The sequence below is a fragment of the Podarcis melisellensis genome (assembly GCF_964234715.1).
Source record: "Podarcis melisellensis genome assembly, chromosome: 2".
NCBI classification, from domain to species: Eukaryota; Metazoa; Chordata; class Lepidosauria; order Squamata; family Lacertidae; genus Podarcis; species Podarcis melisellensis.
In genome coordinates this window covers 119458740-119479327 of record NC_138529.1, presented here as the reverse complement: position 1 = coordinate 119479327, position 20588 = coordinate 119458740, and the positions used below count along the sequence as shown (strand labels likewise).

General features: G+C 43.6%; 2 protein-coding genes across 9 annotated transcripts in view; both read left to right on the top strand.

Annotated features, from left to right (window-relative positions):
* Nucleotides 1–875: 875 nt before the first annotated feature.
* On the top strand, nucleotides 876–19922 carry LOC309364548 (vomeronasal type-2 receptor 26-like). Of its 7 annotated transcripts, XM_081902111.1 has the most exons (7): nucleotides 5431–5757; nucleotides 6383–6605; nucleotides 7716–7986; nucleotides 11097–11324; nucleotides 14389–14515; nucleotides 15331–16921; nucleotides 19711–19922. In XM_081902111.1, exons 2-6 carry the CDS (start codon nucleotides 6385–6387, stop codon nucleotides 16242–16244), a joined length of 1761 nt encoding a protein of 586 aa, XP_081758237.1. In that variant the 5' UTR covers nucleotides 5431–5757; nucleotides 6383–6384; the 3' UTR covers nucleotides 16245–16921; nucleotides 19711–19922. The 7 variants fall into 7 exon arrangements, with proteins under 7 accessions (XP_081758240.1, XP_081758239.1, XP_081758237.1 ...); XM_081902114.1 differs by lacking the exons at nucleotides 5431–5757; nucleotides 6383–6605 and adding an exon at nucleotides 876–906; XM_081902113.1 differs by lacking the exons at nucleotides 5431–5757; nucleotides 6383–6605 and adding an exon at nucleotides 898–906 and having other exon boundaries at nucleotides 7768–7986.
* The window catches only part of LOC309364415 (vomeronasal type-2 receptor 26-like), a gene marked incomplete at its 5' end in the record, with an annotated part of 48340 nt that continues 47607 nt past the window's right edge, over nucleotides 19856–20588 (top strand). For both annotated transcript variants that reach the window (XM_081901649.1, XM_081901650.1), the window contains one exon: nucleotides 19856–19981. In XM_081901649.1, coding sequence (XP_081757775.1) covers nucleotides 19856–19981 — 126 coding nt within the window. The remainder of the gene's footprint in view (nucleotides 19982–20588) is intronic.

Sequence of the window (20588 nt, the reverse complement as noted above, 5' to 3'; positions counted from 1 at the left end):
AAACCTCATAACGGGAATACACAAAGAAATGTATTGGACAATAATATCAAAATGAATTAAAAATGTATATTATGACCAAAGTTGAACAGCATTTGTAAATGAATATAGACAGACAACAAGAATTGTATATATAGAAAGATTTGTTTGTTTACGGACATTTCATGGACAAAAATTGAACAACTATATACAAAATGGATAAAGACAATGCAAAAAGTTAAAGACGACACAAAAAAAAGCCAGAAGGAGGAAGGAGGAAAGTCAGCTCTTGAGAGCAAGAGTAAATGTAAAATGTAATATAATATGTGTATGTATAGTATGTAATTATAAAAAACCAATATCATCTTTTTTAAAAAAAACTAGCATGGGGGGGTGGGGGTCACAGGGGTGGCTGCCCCAGAAACACAATTGCTAGGGGTGCAAAATGTCAGCACCTGGTTCTGCCTCAATACAGATGGTGCTTCCATCACTGGGCTCTGTTTAAAATGGCTTCTCCATGCGAACCAGGAAGTGACCTCTTCAGATAATGGAACGACTCTTCTTTTCTTATCTCTGCAGCCGTGATCTCCTGGATGCTGCGGTTGCTGTTAGGCAGTAAATGTGCATGCGCACTCAGCCAGATTCCCTCCCTCCCCCACCCCAGGCCCTTCATGTGGCTCCAGGTACGGGCAACTCATGCTACGCCACTGGTATATATAAATACTTGTGTGTGGTCAACACTTTCTGGAGCACTTTCTGGAAGGGAGGGAGAATTGCTTAGTAGGTGGAATGTTGAGGTAAAAGGGGAGGAGTCTGCTGGAGGAAGGAACATTGGAAATGAAGAGTCAGGATTGGTCAGTTAAAGCAGTTAGTGCAGCCTTGTATTTAAGCACTCACCTGTTGCCATAGGTGACCAGGAATTCCATGCAGGTTGGTAACAGAAGGGAAGGCTCTCTCCTCGTTAAGCAAAACCTATTGAATTCATGCTTTTGCCATCTTTGGGCAGATGCCATAGGAGGGGATGCTCAGCAGGGCCCTCTTATCCAGTGGCGTCGTAACGGGGGGCGGGGGCACCCCGGGTGCCATGTCTTGGGGGGTAACAAGAAGGCACCCCATGGGGGCTCACGGCGGCGTGAGCAGCCATCACACTGCCATAGCCACATGTGGAGGATCTGTAGCCACGAGCAGAGGATCCCAGCACCGGCGGCAAACCACCATGTACAGCGCATGTGTGGCGTCGCACACATGCACTGTACATAATGACGCTGCACATGCGCTGTACATAGCGGTTTGCCACCGGCACTGCTCAAGCACCATGTGGATGGCGGTGGGTGGGATCCCTCCGTCGCTGCTACAGCCACGAACGGAGGCTCCTCCATGGCTGCAGCCACGAGCAGAGGATCCCGGAGCCATCCGTACGGCGCTGGAGCGCAAAACACTATGTACAGCACATGTGTGGCCAGTGTGGTGTAGTGGTTAAGAGCAGTAGTCTCGTAATCTAGGGAACTGGGTTAGCGTCTCTGCTCCTCCACATGCAGCTGCTGGGTGACCTTGGGCCAGTCACACTTCTCTGAAGTCTCTCAGCCCCACTCACCTCACAGAGTGTTTGTTGTGGGGGAGGAAGGGAAAGGAGAATGTTAGCCGCTTTGAGACTCCTTCGGGTAGTGATAAAGCGGGATATCAAATCGAAACTCTTCTTCTTCTCTTATCAAATGCTTGCCGTCAGCAGGAGACAGAATGCAAGGAAAGGTTCTTGTGAGCAAAGTCAAACATTCTTCCTCAGACAGTTTAGAGCAATTTGAACCAAGAGTTGCAGTTGATGCTGCAAATAAAAGGGATTTTTCAGGGTTTGATATTGTTCTGAAACAGGGATGGGGTTTACAGCCCAAGTGTAGGGGTAGACCCTGCAGTCTCAATTTCCAGATGCACCCTGTGTGATGTCAGATTTTGGTGTCCTCCCTCGCCTCTCACTTTCCATTCTATGTCATAGACAGTGACGTAGCGTGGGGGTGCAGGGGGGGCTGGCCGCACCGGGCGCAACATATGGGGGGGCGCACTCACACTCACAGCTCTCTGCCCCTACTAAAATCCACGGGTTAGGGGGCGCAAATTACTTGCCTTGCCCCGGGTGCTGACAACCCACGCTACACCACTGGTCATAGATGCTCTATGTCATAGAGCTCCCCCAAGACTCCACACCCAGTGTGGCCAAACAGGTCGCCATTCCCTAAATCCGCCTCTGCCAGGGGCCTCATTCCTTTTCTAAGCAACTTTCTTGGGTTCACGTGGCAGTGGTGAGCAAGGAAGGGGCTGTAGCTGTGTGTGGAATTTGCAAGAGACAGTTCTGAAAAGGGAGAAAACCTTTTGAGCAAGACATGAAGCAAAATGCTGCATCTTTTATAATTCACCGTTCTCTGATTTTGCAACACAGTTCTCTAGCCAAGTAAGGCATTGTATTAGAGGAAATCTGCAAAAAAAAAAAAAGGAAATGTTTCTTATTGAAATGTACATTATAAGCATAATAAGTCACACAAGAATGCTGACAAATGGAACATTCTGTGCTGTTGTTGTTTAGTTGTTTAGTCGTGTCTGACTCTTCGTGACCCCATGGACCAGAGCACGCCAGGCACTCCTGTCGCAGTCTGGTCAGACTCATGTTTGTAACTTCAAGAACACTGTCCAACCATCTCGTCCTCTGCCGTCCCCTTCTCCTTGTGCCCTCCATCTTTCCCAACATCAGGGTCTTTTTCAGGGAGTCTTCTCTTCTCATGAGGTGGCCAAAGTACTGGAGCCTCAGCTTCAGGATCTGTCCTTCCAGTGAGCACTCAGGGCTGATTTCCTTAAGAATGGATAGGTTTGACCTTCTTGCAGTCCATGGGACTCTCAAGAGTCTCCCCCAGCACCATAAATTCTGTGCTAGAAATGAATAAATCACAAATTAGGAGAACCAGATTTAAGATTGGGGAAATGAGAAACCGACATTGGCAGATTCACCCATCCCTACACCCCAGTTTGAGGAAGGGGCCAAAATACATTAAAAGGCTCAGAACACTGTGGGCTGGAAGGGTGTCAGCAAAATCAGCACTCCATAAGATCCTCCTTCCAAGAAAGGAAGCAGTGGGTGTCAGAAGTATCACAACCTCCGCCCACCTCAGGGAAGGGGCATCTGCAGCAAAAGCAGGAAGCTGTGGTGACACACTGAGCTGGTCAGGCAGTGCTGCCATGCTACACCCGACAAACAGAAGCAATAACCTCCTCACACTGCTAGGGACTAGCAGTAGCTCCAAGTGTCCAAAACTGAACGATGCTGCCTTTGCTTCTCCTTCTGCCTCTAAACTTTGGTCAAAGAAGGTTCTGAAAGCTCAGTGAGTGCTTAGTATCAGTTACAGATAGGTAGCTGTGTTGGTCTGCCATAGTCAAAACAAAATAAAAAATTCCTTCCAGTAGCACCTTAGAGACCAACTAAGTTAGTTCTTGGTATGAGCTTTCGTGTGCATGCACACTTCTTCAGATACACTGAAACAGAAGTTACCAGACCCTTCTATATAGTGAGAAGGTGGGGAGGGGTATTACTCAGAACGGTGGTGGGAATGGGTGATTGGCAGATAGCTGTGATGAGCCTGTTGACGACTCTTAAGGACTGCAATAGGTCTTACAGGAAAAAGCAAGGGGTGAGAAGGTGAAAAATGGCTTTGTCATGTATAATGAGATAAGAATCCAATGTCTTTGTTCAGACCAGGTCTCTCCATGGTTTTAAGTTTGGTAATAAGTTGCAATTCAGCAGCTTCTCTTTCCAGTCTATTTCTGAAATTCCTTTGTAGTAGAACAGCTACTTTGAGATCTTGTATAGAATGTCCTGGGAGATTGAAGTGTTCTCCTACTGGTTTCTCTGTCTTATGATTCCTGATGTCAGATTTATGTCCGTTTGCTTAGTATCAGTTATCACAACCCCTCAACCCCAAACATACCCTTATTGTGTGAAGTCAGATGGTCTAGGCACGTGAGAGGGAAATATCTGCTTATGCCTGTTGAAAACACATGAACGAAACTTGAGGAGACCCACTTGAGGGAGCCAGTGTGGTGTAGTGGTTAAGAGCAGTAGACTCGTAATCTGGTGAACCGGGTTCGCGTCTCCGCTCCTCCACATGCAGCTGCTGGGTGACCTTGGGCCAGTCACACTACTCTGAAGTCCCTCAGTCTCACTCACCTTAGAGTGTTTGTTGTGGGGGAGGAAGGGAAAGGAGAACGTTAGCTGCTTTGAGACCCCTTCGGGTAGTGATAAAGTGGGATATCAAATCCAAAGTCGTCGTCTTCTTCTTCTTCTTCTTCTTCTTCTTCTTCTTCTTCTTCTTCTTCTTCTTCACTGGATCAGATCAAAGGCCCATTCAGTTCAGCTTCCTGCTGTCACAGTGGCCAATCTGATGCCTGTGGGAAGGCCGCAAGCAGGACCTGGGTGCAAGAGCAGGTGTTCAGAGTTGGGGTTCCCACAAACTGGTATTGAGAGAGCTACTGCTTCTGGTAGTGGAGATTCGAAATACTTAGTCGCCATTGATAGCCTTGTGCTCCGTGAATTTGTGCAATCCTTTTTTTTTTTTAGAAAAGCTTTCCAAGTTGGTGGCCACCCCTGCCTCATGTGGGAGCAAATCCCATAGTCTGACTAATTTCATCAGAGAAATGTTAGAGGGTATGGAGTTATGTGACCCTTGAGCCAAGTGGATACAACCTTTAGAAGACACTTGAAGACAGCCCTGTATAGGGAAGTTTTTTAAAATGTTTCATGTTTTATTATGGTTTTATATATGCTGGAAGCCACCCAGAATGGCTGAGGCAACCCAGTCAGATGGGTGTGGGGAGGTTATATAAATAATAAAATTATGATGAAATAGAGTGTCCCTATTTTCACAAGAGAAATCTTGGAAGGTATGGTACTGTCCTAAATTATGCAACATCCAGCTTCATTTTATGCCTTGTACCTGGGAGACCAAGGTTCAAATCCCTGCTCACTTATTAGGCTCATTGAGTGACCTTGGGCAACTCTCTTGGCCTAACCTACCTCAGAGGTTTGTTGTAAGGATAATATAATTCTGTTTCTAAAACACTATCATCTCCTGCCTTAGCCATCATGGCTTCTTTACTGATGGTTGAACTTCGCTGGTTTCATCAGACCTAGCAGGACCCAGATTGGCAGCCCCATCTGTGAGTTCTCTCAAAGCTGTTTTTCTCTAGCTACAACTCTGCCTCTGCCCCTTGAGGAGGTTGCAGAGGAGGTGGACCTTCTCAACCTTCTCATTATCAAAATCTCTAGTCCAGGGATTTCCCCAAAGGTGGCCTTTGAGTCATAGACATCAGACTCAAAGACAGGATGAGTTAAAAGTCTTGTAATAAGGCTGAAAGAAGAACTGGGACATAAATATCTCCTGTACTACTGAGAACCTGGTCTCAGACAACTGGGGGCAGAGGAATAATTTTTGTAGGAGTCTTCATTTAGTTACTTTTTTCTGAAGTTACTGTAGGAATCCAGCTGTGCTACTAATGTCACTGCTATCACAATACAGTAAGACTCTGGCAGGCGTAGCCAGGGTGATATTGCTGCTACTACGTCTGCTGCTAAGGTTCCATTGGACTAGTGGGATGCTGAAAGCAAAATGCCCCTTGAATCTGAAAAAGGGAAATGATCCACTAAATTATTACCGACCAGGAGACCACCTCATTAGTGGGGTCATCAGTCCGCAAGCTGCAGTGGATGTTCCATACGACTTTTCCCAACCCCCCAGAAACAAGGTGGTGTAGGGATCAGGGTCTTGGATGAGGGCCTAGGACACAACGATTTAAGTTCTCCATCAGAACTTCTAGTATTGTTGTTGGGTGGGAGAAAAACTTGTTGCTATCTATACAATCCACACCATACTGGAGTATATAAACTTTCATCATGTCCTGCCTTACTAGACTTTAACAATCATAGCTGTTTCATAAGGTTTCTGGGATTTTACTAAAGTTCATGACCCCTCTAATTAACCATGGCCCAGACTGATAGCCCCATCTGTGAGTTCTCACAAACATGCTTTGCCCACATTCTTCCCGTGCCCATTGAGTCACACACAGATGCCAGGGAGATGGACCTTCTGAACCTTATAATTATCTAGTCCAGGGATTTCCTCAATAATGGCCTTTGAGTCCAAAAATAAAATAAACACCATAATCACAGGCAGGATGAGGTAACTTATTGTCACAAGCCTGCAAGAACAACTGGGTCATAAATATCTGAAGCTTGGCCTGAGAGATTTGGGGCAGGCAGGAGTCCTTTCTGTGGCAGGTTTCCTTTTTTGTACCTTTGCTTAAAGCTACTGTACGAGTCCGGCTGCACTCCTAATGTCACTGCTATCACAAGAGTTTATGACTCTTGCAGGCATGTTCAGAATGATATTACTGCTCCTGCTATTTCTGCTGCTAATGCCCCATGGAGTCAGTGGGATACTGAAAGCAAAATGTCCATTAAATATGAAAAAGGAACATGATCCACTGAATTATTACAGGCCAGGAGACCACCTCATTAGTGGGGTCATATATCAAGGTGGAGTTGTAATTTACAAACCAGACTTTTCCCAGCGCCCCGTAAACCATGTTATGAGGTAAGTGACTGTATGTTACCCACCCTACATTCACAAACGCTGCTATTAGCACTTAATTTCTGGCCATCCCTAATAAACCCTTCTCCCTCCTTTGCCCATCTCTTGATTTTGAAAGAATCTCAGTGCCCACTGGCCTCTTGGTATCTGCAAACAGGAAGGTTAATTCTGAACCCTTTTGGGGCTTCAGTTTAATTTACAAAGGAAGCATCTAGAAAACAGCTGATCATCTCTTCGCCTGCTTCTGTTGGCAAACTTCTGCAGTTTGTTCAGGTCCTGTTGAATCAAATTGTTGGCTTGGGTTTGGAATGAATCAGGCAACGTTGGGTTTTTGGGTGACCCTGTGACCCCCATATTAAGTGACATTTGCTCGCTTTGTGGGGTGCTGCAAAATGCTGTGTTTTCTCTGCAAAACATTTGGCAAACTTTAGTGCAGGTTGGAGTGAATCAGACTAAATTTGATTTTAGGGTGTTAACTACAAACCTCAGCTCCAGACTCGCAAGGAACTAAGCTTTCTCTGCGTCTCTCTAATAGCTAGGTAAGTGGGCAGGGGAAATTGTTGAAACAGATGCTTTTCACCAAGAACTCCTGAATCTTCACCTTATTCTCAGCTGTGATTTAATGTTGCTACTGGTGGAAAAGAGCAAACACATTTCCTTCTTCTGAGCTTCTAGTTCATGCATTGGATACGTGAAACCACACAAGGGCACTGCTTATCTATCAACCTAGCCAGCACTTGTTTAAAGCCACTATGTCAGTGATAACTCTGCCTATCAAACCTGAGAGATTTTGTTTTATGTCCTCTCTAGACAATATGTCTGCTCTTTCTCTCTTTTGTTCCTTCTCATCCTGTACATAGTTCCTGTCAAGTCTCTGAGCTCCAGAAACTGTAAGTTATCATTCCAATCAAATTCATCCAAGCTACAAGCTCTATTTATTTCCTTGTTGGAGCGCATGCACAAGATTGTACTCCTTCAAAGCTTGGCCCATTAGATATAAGACTAATAGATTCTTCTTAGGTTCTTATAAAACAAAGCGTATGACATGTTGTCTTCATTAAATGGAAAGTGGACCCCTCTGAAACAATTGTTTGTTTATTCATTTATTTGCAGTTCAACATCAACGAACCCCTCTCCCACTCTGTCCCCCTTATTTGCCATTCAGGAGATCAACCAGAATCCTAAGCTTTTACCCAATGTCACCCTGGGCTACAGCATCTATGAGGCCGCTTTTGATGTCACAACAGCGGCTGGTGCCATGCTAGACAGCATTCCAAGCTACAGCTGTGGAGGACAAAATAATGTGTTAGCTGTTTTTGAAGAAACAGCTACTGAAATCTCCCGCCATATTTCAAGAATGTTGAGCATCTACAAAATGCCTCAGGTAGGACTTTGTTTCCTTCCTCATTTCTATATCTCCACCAGTGTTGAGAAACCCCTTCACCCCTCCAGAGGTTTCTGAACTACCAAGCCATCCATTGCTGGCCATGGGAGTTGTAGTTCAACAACAACCTAAGGGCCAAATTTTCCACATCCCTACTCTCCGGGGAACATAAAACAGAAGTACCCAAAAAGAGAGACCATAGAAAGAATACCACATTTTAAGAAAGTGGGAACTGATTTGGAAAGCCCTGGGTCTCTTTCTCTCACCCTCACCAGACTGGCGTAGGAAGAATTAGTATCATATTTCAACATAGTCCCTCGCTCCCCAGGAGTTCTTCTTTCTCAGGAAGACCTGTGGTTGTCTAGAAGCTAATTTAAGGTTAAGGAGCCTGCACTGTGTCACTACCTAGCTTCTACTTCTGCCTCTCATTCTTTGAAGTGGCCCATAGTGATTCTAAGAAGAGGTTGGAATGCCATGACCCCTGCATGCCCCAGATGCCCTATTCTGCCTCAATATTCATTGGAGCCACTTCCTTCTCTGTGAGCTCCAAGTCTTCTTCTGAACAGGATTCCTCCATCAAAGGCATTGCATACATCCAGAAGCATCTGGTTAGCTACTGTGAGAAGATGGGCCTTTGGCCTGATCATGCGGTGGGGCCCTGCTTGTGTATTCCTGAAAACTTGACACCAATCCTTTTCTTACTAGATCAGTTTTGGCTCGGCTGCTCATGATCTGAATGAGAAAAGCCATTTCCCTTTTGTCTACCGGATAGTCCCCAAAGAAGAAACCCAGTACATGGGGATTGTCAAGTTGCTGCTCCACTTTGGGTGGACATGGGTTGGTCTCTTTGTTCCAGACAATGACAATGGAGAAAGGTTCCTGAGTGCTTTCACACCTCTGATGATCCGTAGTGGGATCTGTGTTGCTTTCTTGGAAAAAATGCCTTTTTTCATCATGGAGATGTCATCCTTACATTGTAGACCATCTGTCCTGAGGCAAGTCAAGGTGTTCATTTACTATGGAGACTCTGAAAATGGGATTTATACAATCACATTGATACAACGCATTCATGAAGTGAGGATATCTCAGGGGTTAGTTTGGATCACAACAGATGTTATTGACGTTGATGTGATGTTGTTTGGTGATGTGGCTCTCTTCCAGCCTGCCCAAGGTTCTTTGTCCTTGGTAATGAATACCAAAAAAAGGACAGAACATGGCTACTATCCTCACCTTTCATCTGAAGCTGCAACTGCAGCTGCACAGTTTTGGTCAAGAGCATTCAATTGTTCATGTTCAAACAAAGTGCAGTCCGTGGAAGGCTGGACAAGGTGCACAGAAAAGGAACAACTGGAAACTTTTTCCCAGGAAGAGATTGAGGGAATCTGGTCTCAAGATCGCTACAACATTTACTATGGTATCCAACTTGTGGCTCAGGCTTTAAATGTTGCATATTCATCCAGATCCAAATGGAGGTTAATGGCGGGTGGAGGAGACAGATTGGAACTTCAAAGGCTGAAGCCATGGCAGGTCTGTCCTCACCGCTTTTTGCCATCTGTTTTCCATCATTGGAATCCATTACGGAGTCTATACCTTTTGTAGTTTATCACATTGTGATTGTATGCCCTGTCTTTAATTGGACATCCTGAGAATTATTTTTTTTTTAAGAATATTTATTGAAGTTTTCAAAAAATTATATAACATAAAAACAACAAAAAAGAGAAAAAAAGAAAACATAGATGACAATAAGATAAACATACATACAAAACAAACAGGTATAATTTCAATCCCTTATAGTCGTATAACTGTGAAATGTTATTGACTTTCGCGTGACACTCTAATTCCTTTACGATCGCCAATTAGAGATTTACAACGGGTCCGGTACGCTTCCTCAGCAACTCTGCTTCACTCAGCTTGGCTCAGCTTCCAGCTCGCTTTCTTGCTTCCTTGCCTCTCAGACGCAGGCAAACAACACTGAACGCAGCTTCCAGCCTCCGGCAAGCTCCCGTTTCACAGAACGCCAACTTCAAAGCAGTCTCGGAGCTCCAGGACAGTACTTTCCCGACCTCCTCATACCTCCCCTCTCTGTATTCCAATCTCTAATCAAGCCAATTCAGCAAATCCTTCCCCTAATTTCTGATTTAATTTTTAATCTTTCTTTTCTTAATTACATAATCATTACAGCTAGAAACCCCTTAATTTCTAAGTCAACATCGTTCTAACATTCAATAATCTTGCAATGTTTCTTAAGATAGTCCTTAAATTTCTTCCAATCTTCTTCCGCCGTCTCTTTTCCCTGGTCACGGATTCTGCCGATCATTTCTGCCAGTCCCATATAGTCTATAACCTTCATCTGCCATTCGAGAATTTTTTGTTTTTGTTCATCTTTTTTGTGGCTCTACAATAGTTTGAAACTAATTAATAAACAAAAGCACTGGGAAATATTCATTCACAAAATAGGGCACGATAAATTGCTAAGGAGTGTCACATTGATTATTTAATATATTTATTTCATAATATATATATATATTGCTTGACTGCTCAAAAAACCTCAAAACAGTTTACAAAAATGTTAAACAATAAAATTCTAATAAATAAATTTAAAACCCTAATTTGAACCCTATTTCTGAAACACAAAGTTGAAATCACAATAGAATCACAATAGAATAGATTATAGCAAATTAAAAAGCATGTAACCTTTCTAGAGTTCCAAAGTGCTTTCCTGGCCATGTCCTTAATATATGTTTATTTGACTCTTATCCCAAGAGGATTTAAAACCTGATAAAGGACCTGTTATAATGACCCAAAAGTCACCAAATAAAGCAGATACAAGGTCTCTGCCTCTATCTCCCCGATTTAGGATCGATCGCTCAAAAGTGGTAAGCGGTCTGGAACCTTTCTCAATTATCAATGGAAAACAAGATTACATCCCACAAAATATCCAACTTCATGAATGGATTTGATAAATCAAATGCCCAGGAAACATCTTGCAATTGTTATGCAATTATATAGTGTGCTGTCATCTGCAATGGAGTTTGCACCCAAGCCTGTAGTTCCCACACGCAACTCTCATATGATGTTTTCTAAATGCTGGTGTTTCTCTACCATTCTAGCTTCACGCTTTCTTAAAAGAAATACAGCTTTCTAATTCATCCATAGGAGGGATGTATTTTGATAAGGATGGGAAGCTGACTGCCAACTTTGATATCATGAACTGGGTCGTGTTTCACAATAGATCTCACAGCAGAATGAAAGTTGGGAGCATCGAGGGACAGACCTCCTTCGATGTAAAGTTCACCATTAATTCAGAAGCCATTGTGTGGCCTGGGAACTTCAGCAAGGTCATTGCATTGATTGATTGATTGATTGATTGATTGATTGATTGCATTAATAGTGTGTCAGGACTCTGGGGGAATACAAACAAGATGAATTTTAACAGGGAGAAATGTAAAGTATTGCACTTGGGCAAAAAAAAATGAGAGGCACAAATACAAGATGGGTGACACCTGGCTTGAGAGCAGTACATGTGAAAAGGATCTAGGAGTCTTGGTTGACCACAAACTTGACATGAACCAACAGTGTGACGCGGCAGCTAAAAAAGCCAATGCAATTCTGGGCTGCATCAATAGGAGTATAGCATCTAGATCAAGGGAAGTAATAGTGCCACTGTATTCTGCTCTGGTCAGACCTCACCTGGAGTACTGTGTCCAGTTCTGGGCACCACAGTTCAAGAAGGACACTGACAAACTGGAACGTGTCCAGAGGAGGGCAACCAAAATGGTCAAAGGCCTGGAAACGATGCCTTATGAGGAACGGCTAAGGGAGCTGGGCATGTTTAGCCTGGAGAAGAGGAGGTTAAGGGGTGATATGATAGCCATGTTCAAATATATAAAAGGATGTCACATAGAGGAGGGAGAAAGGTTGTTTTCTGCTGCTCCAGAGAAGCGGACACGGAGCAATGGTTGCAAACTACAAGAAAGAAGATTCCACCTAAACATTAGGAAGAACTTCCTGACAGTAAGAGCTGTTTGACAGTGGAATTTGCTGCCAAGGAGTGTGGTGGAGTCTCCTTCTTTGGAGGTCTTTAAGCAGAGGCTTGACAACCATATGTCAGGAGTGCTCCGATGGTGTTTCCTGCTTGGCAGGGGGTTGGACTCGATGGCCCTTGTGGTCTCTTCCAACTCTATGATTCTATGATTCTATGACTTCACAGTTGTAAGTGAGTAGCAGCTTCAAGAAGACACAAGGAGGACTCAGGCGCAGTGGATTAATTAGTAAAAGTTTACTGAGGCAGAAATAAGCTTGACAGTTCAGTATCAGATCCCTGGAAGGGCACTCTCTTAATAATCCAGTTGCAGTAAAATACAACAGTAAAAAACTTAAAATGAACAACATACTCTGAGAAAATTCAGAATGAGAGAGTGAAGGAACATCAGAGAGAGGGAAAGTAAGAATAACATTCGACCCCATCTCATTTATAGGCAGGCTGGGGGGAGTTTGACCTGGAAACACAACGAGCTCATTCCAGCTGCATGTCTGTTTCCATGGAAACCTTGGGAAATTCCTGATACACTAGAAGATTCTGGAAGAATTCTGTTAGATTATATAAGCTTCTATGGCTTCTGTACTTCAGAAATGCCATTATACCTGACATGTCCCACCTTTATGGAGCTCAAAACGCTGTGTATGGTTTGCTGCCTCTTATTTTTATCCCCACAACAACCCTGTGAACGTCCAAGGTCACTCAGGAAGCTTCATGGCTGGGTGGGAAATTGAACCTTGGTCTCCCGGGTAACCATTGCACCACACTGGCTGCAGTTCCCTTGTGGTGACATCTGCTAAATTCGGATAATATGCCAGTAGCTGCCCATTTCAGATTAACCCTAAGATGGCCCTTCCCAGGGTGACAGCCACTTCTCAGATGTCTGGGTCACTGCTGTTTTCCTTGCCCTCTCTGTTTTGCATAGCCATTCAGTTGGAGAGGGGCAAAGAGAGGAGAGGCTGTCTTTACACTTTTCCTTGTTCATCCACTCAGAGGAGGAGATGAAAATGCATCAATGGGCCCAAAGTTGACAGGGGGGCCATAGATGGACTACATGGAACTGGCGGAAATGACTGGCAGAATCCGAGACCAGGGAGAAGAGTCGGTGGAAGAAGACTGGAAGAAATTTAAAGATTATTTACAGAAACATTGTAAAATTAATGAATGTTAGAAGGATGTTGGAATGAAGTTATGTGGCTTTAGCAGAAATGTTATAAAGGATTAAGTAAAAATAGATTGTTAATCGGCTAAAGGAGGAAAAGTAAAGTTAGATTATGTCAAGACAAATTATAGGACAAAAACTGAGAAAGCTGAAATAGCTAACTGAACTAGAATACAAAAAAGGGAGGTGTGAGGAGGTCAATGAAACAAGCAAATGAAAGATAAGTTATGGGAATATTCGTTGTGTTTTTAATTGTTTCTGTTTTTGTTTTTGTTTTGTTAAGATAAGTAGTGTTTTCTGTTTTGTTTTTTCTTTATTGTGATGTGCTGTTTTGTTTTGTTTTGTTTTGTTTAATTTTGTGTTTTCCTTTTTTTCTTTCTGTAACCCTTAAACCTTTAATAAATAGTACTTTTTTAAAAAAAAAAAAGATGGGGGGCCGTAGCTGCCATGTGGGCTTTAACAGCTGCCCAATAATGCCAACTACTTATAGAAAAACAAAAATACATATAATAGTAACAATATAATAGTAACAAACAAGAGCAATAAACCCCAAACAAATTTTAAAAAGCAATAGAGAGTTAAATTAGTTAACCTTTTACCTTAAACAATGTACAGTGGTACCTCGGGTTAAGTACCCATTTCGTTCCGGAGGTCCGTTCTTAACCTGAAACTGTTCTTAACCTGAAGCACCACTTTAGCTAATGGGTGGTTCTTAACCTGAAGCAAAATTCTTAACCTGAAGCACTATTTCTGGGTTAGCGGAGTGTGTAACCTGAAGCGTATGTAACCTGAAGCATATGTAACCCGAGGTACCACTGTATAATAAATCCCATTGTGCTTTTTAAATATGAAACTTTACATCAAAAACAAAATCATGTCTCCACAGTCCAAACCAAATTTGGAAGGGTCTCATTCCCATTTTAAGCTTCCTCAAATCTCATATGCAGTTAGAAAGGCCATAGTTTGTTGAATCCTTTCTGTTTAACAATATTTGTATTCGGCAATTACAAATGAAACTTTCTGTCAGAAAGAAGAGGCATTTTCCACAGTTCTACAAAATTTGGGAGGGTCTGGTTCCCATTTTACAGCTTTCTAATCTGGCCTCAGATTTTTATTTGAGCTTTGTTTTTAGTCAGGGCCTTCAGATGATGTCTGTAATTTATGCCGGTCTCCTTTTGGTGCTCTTTTTCCATGTTTTTAGGTTGTGCCTCATTCAAGATGCACCGAAATCTGTCGCCCTGGATACGCCAGAGTTGCTAAAGAAGGGGAGCCCATTTGCTGCTATGACTGTGCTCCTTGTGCGGAAGGGACCATCTCCGTTCAGGAAGGTGGGTGACTCTAGAGGAAAGGGAGAGACTTGCTTAATCAGGCCAAAGGCCCATCTAGTCTAACACCCTTTCACAATGTTGAACCAGATGCCTATGAAAAGTCCACGAGCACAATAGCCATCAGTCCTTAGCACAATAGCCATCAGTGGAATGGGACAAACATTTAAGCCTACAGAAGTTGGGCACCACCCCACTCTCTGCCAAGTGGTAGCAAGATTCTAGGGGGTTCCGGGGCTCACCCAGGGTTTGTGCTCCTTTTGGGAAATGAATACTCAGGGGAGAGTGTCATAGCTTTTCGAAATATGATTTATTCACATAGTTACACCTTCAGTCTGCATGGAGGAAGTCCAGATCTTAGCACATGTTCAAGAGGGACTTGTTTCCCATAGCAGTGCAGCACTTGAGCGCAAGAAATCTCTCCCAACCCTTCTTCAGCCAGTCTAGCCAAAATGGGTCCCTTCTTCGTCTCTGCCTTATTCTTCCCAGCACACCTTGGTAAAGACTCACTTTTCCTGACACCTCAAATGCACACCACATCACCATGGCAACCTCTGCCTTCCCAGGCCCAAGAATTCGTCGCAGATGGGCCTTCAACAGCTTTTATCATGTTAGTACCTCTATCCCAGATAAGGTCCTGGCTTGGAAGGAAGCTTAGGCTGTATTTTTCCACTGGCTTACATACTTCAGTACTCTAAATAATCAAAATCCTATCATTTATTGATCTCCTATTATTGTTTCCCAATGTATTAGAAAACAGACAGTTATGGATGTAAGAATTTTGTTAGTGATACTGAAGTCCTTCTTCTTCTCTTCAGATGCAAAGCATTGCACCAAATGTCCAGAAGAACAGCATGCAAATCAAGCAAGAGACAAATGTGTCCCCAAGATTATAACATTTCTCACTTATGAAGAACCCCTGGGAATCCTCCTGGAGTCCTTTGCTCTCTTCTTGTGCTTAACCGCTGGTGTCGTGCTAGGAATCTTCATTAAATACATGGAAACTCCCATAGTCAAAGCTAACAATCGAGACTTATCCTATATCCTCCTCAGCTCCCTCCTGCTTTCCTTTTTGTCCTCCTTCCTGTTCATCGGCCGACCAAGCAAAGTGACCTGCCTTCTCCGACAAACAGCCTTCAGCATCATCTTCTCAGTTGCCGTTTCTTCGGTTTTGGCAAAAACCATCACTGTGGTGCTGGCCTTCTTGGCCACAAAGCCAGGGAACAGGGTGAGGAGATGGCTGGGGAAGAGTCTGGCCAACTCCATTGTCCTTTCCTGTTCCAGTATGCAGGTTGTCATCTGCACCATCTGGCTAGGAATCTTTCCACCATTCCCAGACTCCGACATGCAGTCCCAAGCTAGAAAGATCATCCTTCTATGCAATGAAGGATCTGTTGCCATGTTCTACACTGTCCTTGGCTACATGGGCTTCCTGGCTGCCATCTGCTTAACGGTGGCTTTCCTAGCCAGGAAGCTGCCTGGAGCTTTCAATGAAGCCAAGTTGATCACCTTCAGCATGTTGGTCTTCTGCAGTGTTTGGGTGTCCTTTGTGCCCACCTACCTGAGCACCAAGGGGAAATTCATGGTAGCCGTGCAGGTCTTCTCTATGTTGGCCTCCAGTGCTGGACTTTTGGGCTGCATCTTCCTACCGAAGTGCTACATTATCATACTCAGGCCTGATCTGAACACAAAGGCACATCTAACTACAAAAAGTGAAGGCGGTAGTGTCTGATTCTTAGCTTCTTTGGTGATTCTTAGCTTCACATCATATACCACGTTGTTCAAGTGGAACCGAGTCTGGTGTCAGAATGCTGTTAGCGGCTTTCAGCTGGTTGCCTAGGAAAGTATAAAGGCAATTAAAGGTTTCTTGTAGTCTTGCTCCGGCCCCAAAGACTTCAGGATGATTTGCAGATGTAAGGAATTGAACCCAGGACCTTCAACATGTATATAGTCCATGTTCTGCTGTGTCCCTATATTATTGTTTCATCCCTCTAATTCATTTTTGCTCTCTAGACAACTGTAACCTTTGGTAAAAGATACTATAGCCGCCATGTTTTACCTTTTCATCATCTGCCACGAATACCCACAGCATTAAGCCTGGGTCTGACTGTTAACTGTCTCTCACTTTGGTGGGGTTTGAAGTTCATTCTGTCTGTGACATCATACACTGAGGTCACAATGATACATCTGCATTCATCCGTGGTAACGTCACTGGCCAATAAACTCCAGCAACTAGGTCACCAGCAGCCTGGCTCTCCAGCAATCTTAATGTTTTCTTTCATAGCCATAGCATGAAGAAGAATATGGAGATCATCAGGAGGGTTGGGCGGAGTGTTTACCAGTGTGCGGATGATACACAGCTCTACCTCTCTTTTAAATCGGAACCAGTGAAGGGGGTGAATGTCATGTGTGAGTATCCAGAGATGGTTGGAGAATGGATGGTGGCTAACGGACTGAAGTTGAATCCTGACAAGACAGAGGTACTGTTTTTTGGAGATAGGGGCGGGCATGGGGGACCCCTGGGTCTTGAATGGGGTAACTGTGCCCCTGAAAGACCTGGTGCCCCTGAAGGACCAGGTGCGCAGGTGAGTCATTTTGGACTCACAGGTGTCCATGGAGGCACAGGTTAACTCTGTCTGCCAGCTCCATATGGTATGCCAGCTGCGACCCTACCTGCCCACAAACTGTCTCACCAGAGTGATGCATGCTGTGGTTATCTCCACAAGGTCCATATAACAGTGATTCTAAAGTAACTTCACTGGCTCCCAGTACGTTTCCGAGCACAATTCAAAGTGTTGGTGCTGACCTTTAAAGCCCTAATTAAGATCATCGCACCCAGAAGTCCAGACACGGCTAGTCACCTAAATATGTTTCATTTGGCATTTGAATAATTGGTTCCTTTTAATTGGTGTAATTTGGTTTGTGATAATGTGATTGTCGTTGGATTACAGTGGTACCGCGGATTAAGTACTTAATTCATTCTGGAGGTCTGTTATTTACCTGGAACTGTTCTTAACCTGAAGCACCACTTTAGCTAATGGGGCCTCCTGCTGCTGCCATGCCGCCGGAGCATGATTTCTGTTCTCATCCTGAAGCAATGTTCTTAACCTGAGGTACTGTTTTTGGGTTAGCGGAGTCTGTAACCTGAAGCATGTGTAACCTGAAGCATATGTAACCTGAAGTACCACTGTATTGTAATTAATTAATAAAAAATATTATATACAATTAGCTATGCCTCCCAGAATATACACTTATCTCTCTATCTCTCTCTCTCTCACACACACATACACACACACAGCTATTTATGCTCCTGCATGTATGGAAAAGGACCACTGTCTCCTGTCTGCACTTAGGGGGTGAGAGAATTTATCTCAAGAAGGTCTTTCCCCAGGAGAAATGGGCAATGCAACCTAAAAACACTTAACATGTTAGATACAGTAAGGCAACAGAAAGGTTTTCACAACATTTTTTAAAAAAAAGTTTAAAAGAGAGGTTGATAAATATATATATATATGCATGCTTAATCATTATTGGCATTTTAATTCTGCTACACAAATAAGCTCCCAAGATTGACTCACAAATATCAAGAAGACAGATCCTGCCCTCATGTCACAATTTTCTAAGTCTCTCAGGAGAGCCATGTAGTCTCCTTTACCTCCTTTACCCTGATAAAACAGCTGCTGAATAAGTCCACTTATTAGAAATAACAAGTGCTCATAAACGTAGGTCACACACCAATTCCAGGGATTTGCAGAGCAGGTGGACATTCTTAACTTGATAATTATAAAAACCATGATAATTTACATACTCCAGAGATTTCGCCAGTGGTGGCCTTGGAGTCCACAAATAACATAAACATCAGAATCACAGGCAGAATGATATGCCTTTTTGTCACAAGCCTGAAAGAAGAACTGGGTCATAAATATCAGAAGCCTGGCCTGAGAGATTTGGGGCTGGCAGGGCTTGTTTCTGTGGGAGGTTTCCTTTTTCTACCTCGGCTTCTGAAGCTACTGTAGAAGTCCAGCTGTACTTCTAATGTGACTTCTTTCATAAGAGTGTACGACTCTTGGAGGCATAGCCAGGATGATATTACTGCTGCTGCTATTTGTGCTGCTAATGCCCCATGGAGCCTGTGGGATGTTGAAAGCAAAATGCCCATTGAACCTAAATGGGGAAAGTGATCCGCTGAATTATTTCAGGCCAGGAGACCACCTCATTAGTGGGGTCATATTTCCAAGAGCTTATAGAACTTACCCATTCAAGTTCTCTATCCCTCCCAAAAACACTGTTATGACGTAAGTGGCTTTATGTTACCCAGCCTTCATTCACATTTATGGCTGTTTGTCAGAGACACCATTTAATATCTGGCCATCCCTGATAAAAACCTTCTCTCTCCTTTGCCCCCCTATTGCCTTTGGAAGAAGATTTGGGGATTGAGAGTCAGCAACAAAGTAGCTAGTGACCCCTTGGCATCCTGTTAACAGAGAGGCTAATTCTGAACCGTTTCACTATTTTGGAGTATCATTAATACAAAGGCAGCAGCTAAAGCACAGTTGATCATCTCATGTCTCATTTTGTATTCTTATGCAAAAAGTGTGTTTCTTTCTAGTCAAGTATAAAATGCCTTTGACAGCTTCCCCTATTCCTGTATTCCAAACAGAACCATCTAAATTAAAAGTCCCAGGTGATCTTGGGCATGTTTGGATTACCATCGTATCTTAAGTATTAATTCCACTGTGCAATCTTGCATTTGTGGATCAAAGAAAGTGTAAAAATCAGAATGTAAGGATACCACGTCCTTCCCTTTAAACTCTATGGAACGTTCAAATCAGTATAGGAATCTTACTAGGTAGTTCCACCAGCCTCAGAAGTCAAGGTGGGTAGCCCACGAGAGCGCATTTCTCTCTTTCATATCTTCTCATCCTCTAAATAGATCCTGACAAGTCTCTGCACTTAAGAAACTAAGTGATCATTTCAATCTAATTCACCCCAGATCAAGCTCCCCTAAATGCTACTCCTTTCTTTGTTGGTGGATCTGGGTAAGATCCTGCGCCTTCTAGCTGCAGAGTTTGGCCTGTTAGATATAAAACCAGCAGGCACTTCTTATGTTTTTGTAGAGCAGGGAGTGTTGCAAATTGTTATTATTTAATGGAGAATGGAAGGCGAAAATGATTTTTCGTTTATTCATTTATTTGCAGTTGGTCAGCATGGGACACCACACCAGTCCTCTCCATCTTGTTTGCAACCCAGGAGATCACCCGGCATCTTAAGCATTTAGCCAATGTCACCCTGGGCTATAGCATCTATGAGGCCGCTTTTGATGTCAGGACAACTGCCGATGCCATGCTAGACAGTATTCCAAACTACAGCTGTGGAAGACAGAATAACGTGTTGGCTGTTTTTGAAGCAACTTCTTCTGAAATCCCCAGCCAGATTTCAAGCATGTTGGGCATCTACAAAATGCCGCAGGTAGGAATTGGAAGAGATCAATTGTGTTTAATTCCTCTTTGCTGTCTCTCCAGCAGTGGTGAGGAACCCTTTCATGCCCCCAGAAGTTTCTAAACTACAAAGACAACCATTATTTGTAACCATGTTTGTGCAGACTGATGGGAGATGTGCTTCACCAATATCCTAAGCACCTATTTTTCCAGGGAACACAAAAGAAAAGCACCCAAAAAGAGAAACCAAAGGGGGCGGGGAATCACATTTTAAGCATGTGGAAACCGATTTAGAAAACCCTCCGCCTCTTTCTGTCTCCCTCCCCAGACTGTCATAGGAAGATGTATTAAAAAGTAGCCCCTGGCTGCTAAGGAGTTCTTGTTTCTCAGGCAGACCTGTGGCTATTTGGCAGCTAAATGAACATAGAGGTTTAAGTGCTTGCACTCCTGCAGACTGTGCAGCTGCTTAGCTTCTGCCTCTTATTCTGTGTGGTGGCACATTGTGGCTCTAGAAAGAGCCCTGAAGGCCCCAGATACTCTGTCTCAATGTCCATTGGAGCCACAACTTCTCTGTAAGCTCCAGGTCCTCTTCTGAACAGGATTAATCCATCAGAGGCATGGCAGACATCCTGTAAGCC

Bases quoted from the DNA above. Each gene is read 5' to 3' on its own strand.
- LOC309364548 (XM_081902108.1), top strand. From the start codon at position 8,782: ATGGGGATTGTCAAGTTGCTGCTCCACTTTGGGTGGACATGGGTTGGT. The intron at 9,514-11,096 runs GTCTGTCCTCAC...CTACCATTCTAG, and splicing joins AAAGGCTGAAGCCATGGCAG to CTTCACGCTTTCTTAAAAGA. The intron at 14,516-15,330 runs GTGGGTGACTCT...TCTTCTCTTCAG, and splicing joins GACCATCTCCGTTCAGGAAG to ATGCAAAGCATTGCACCAAA.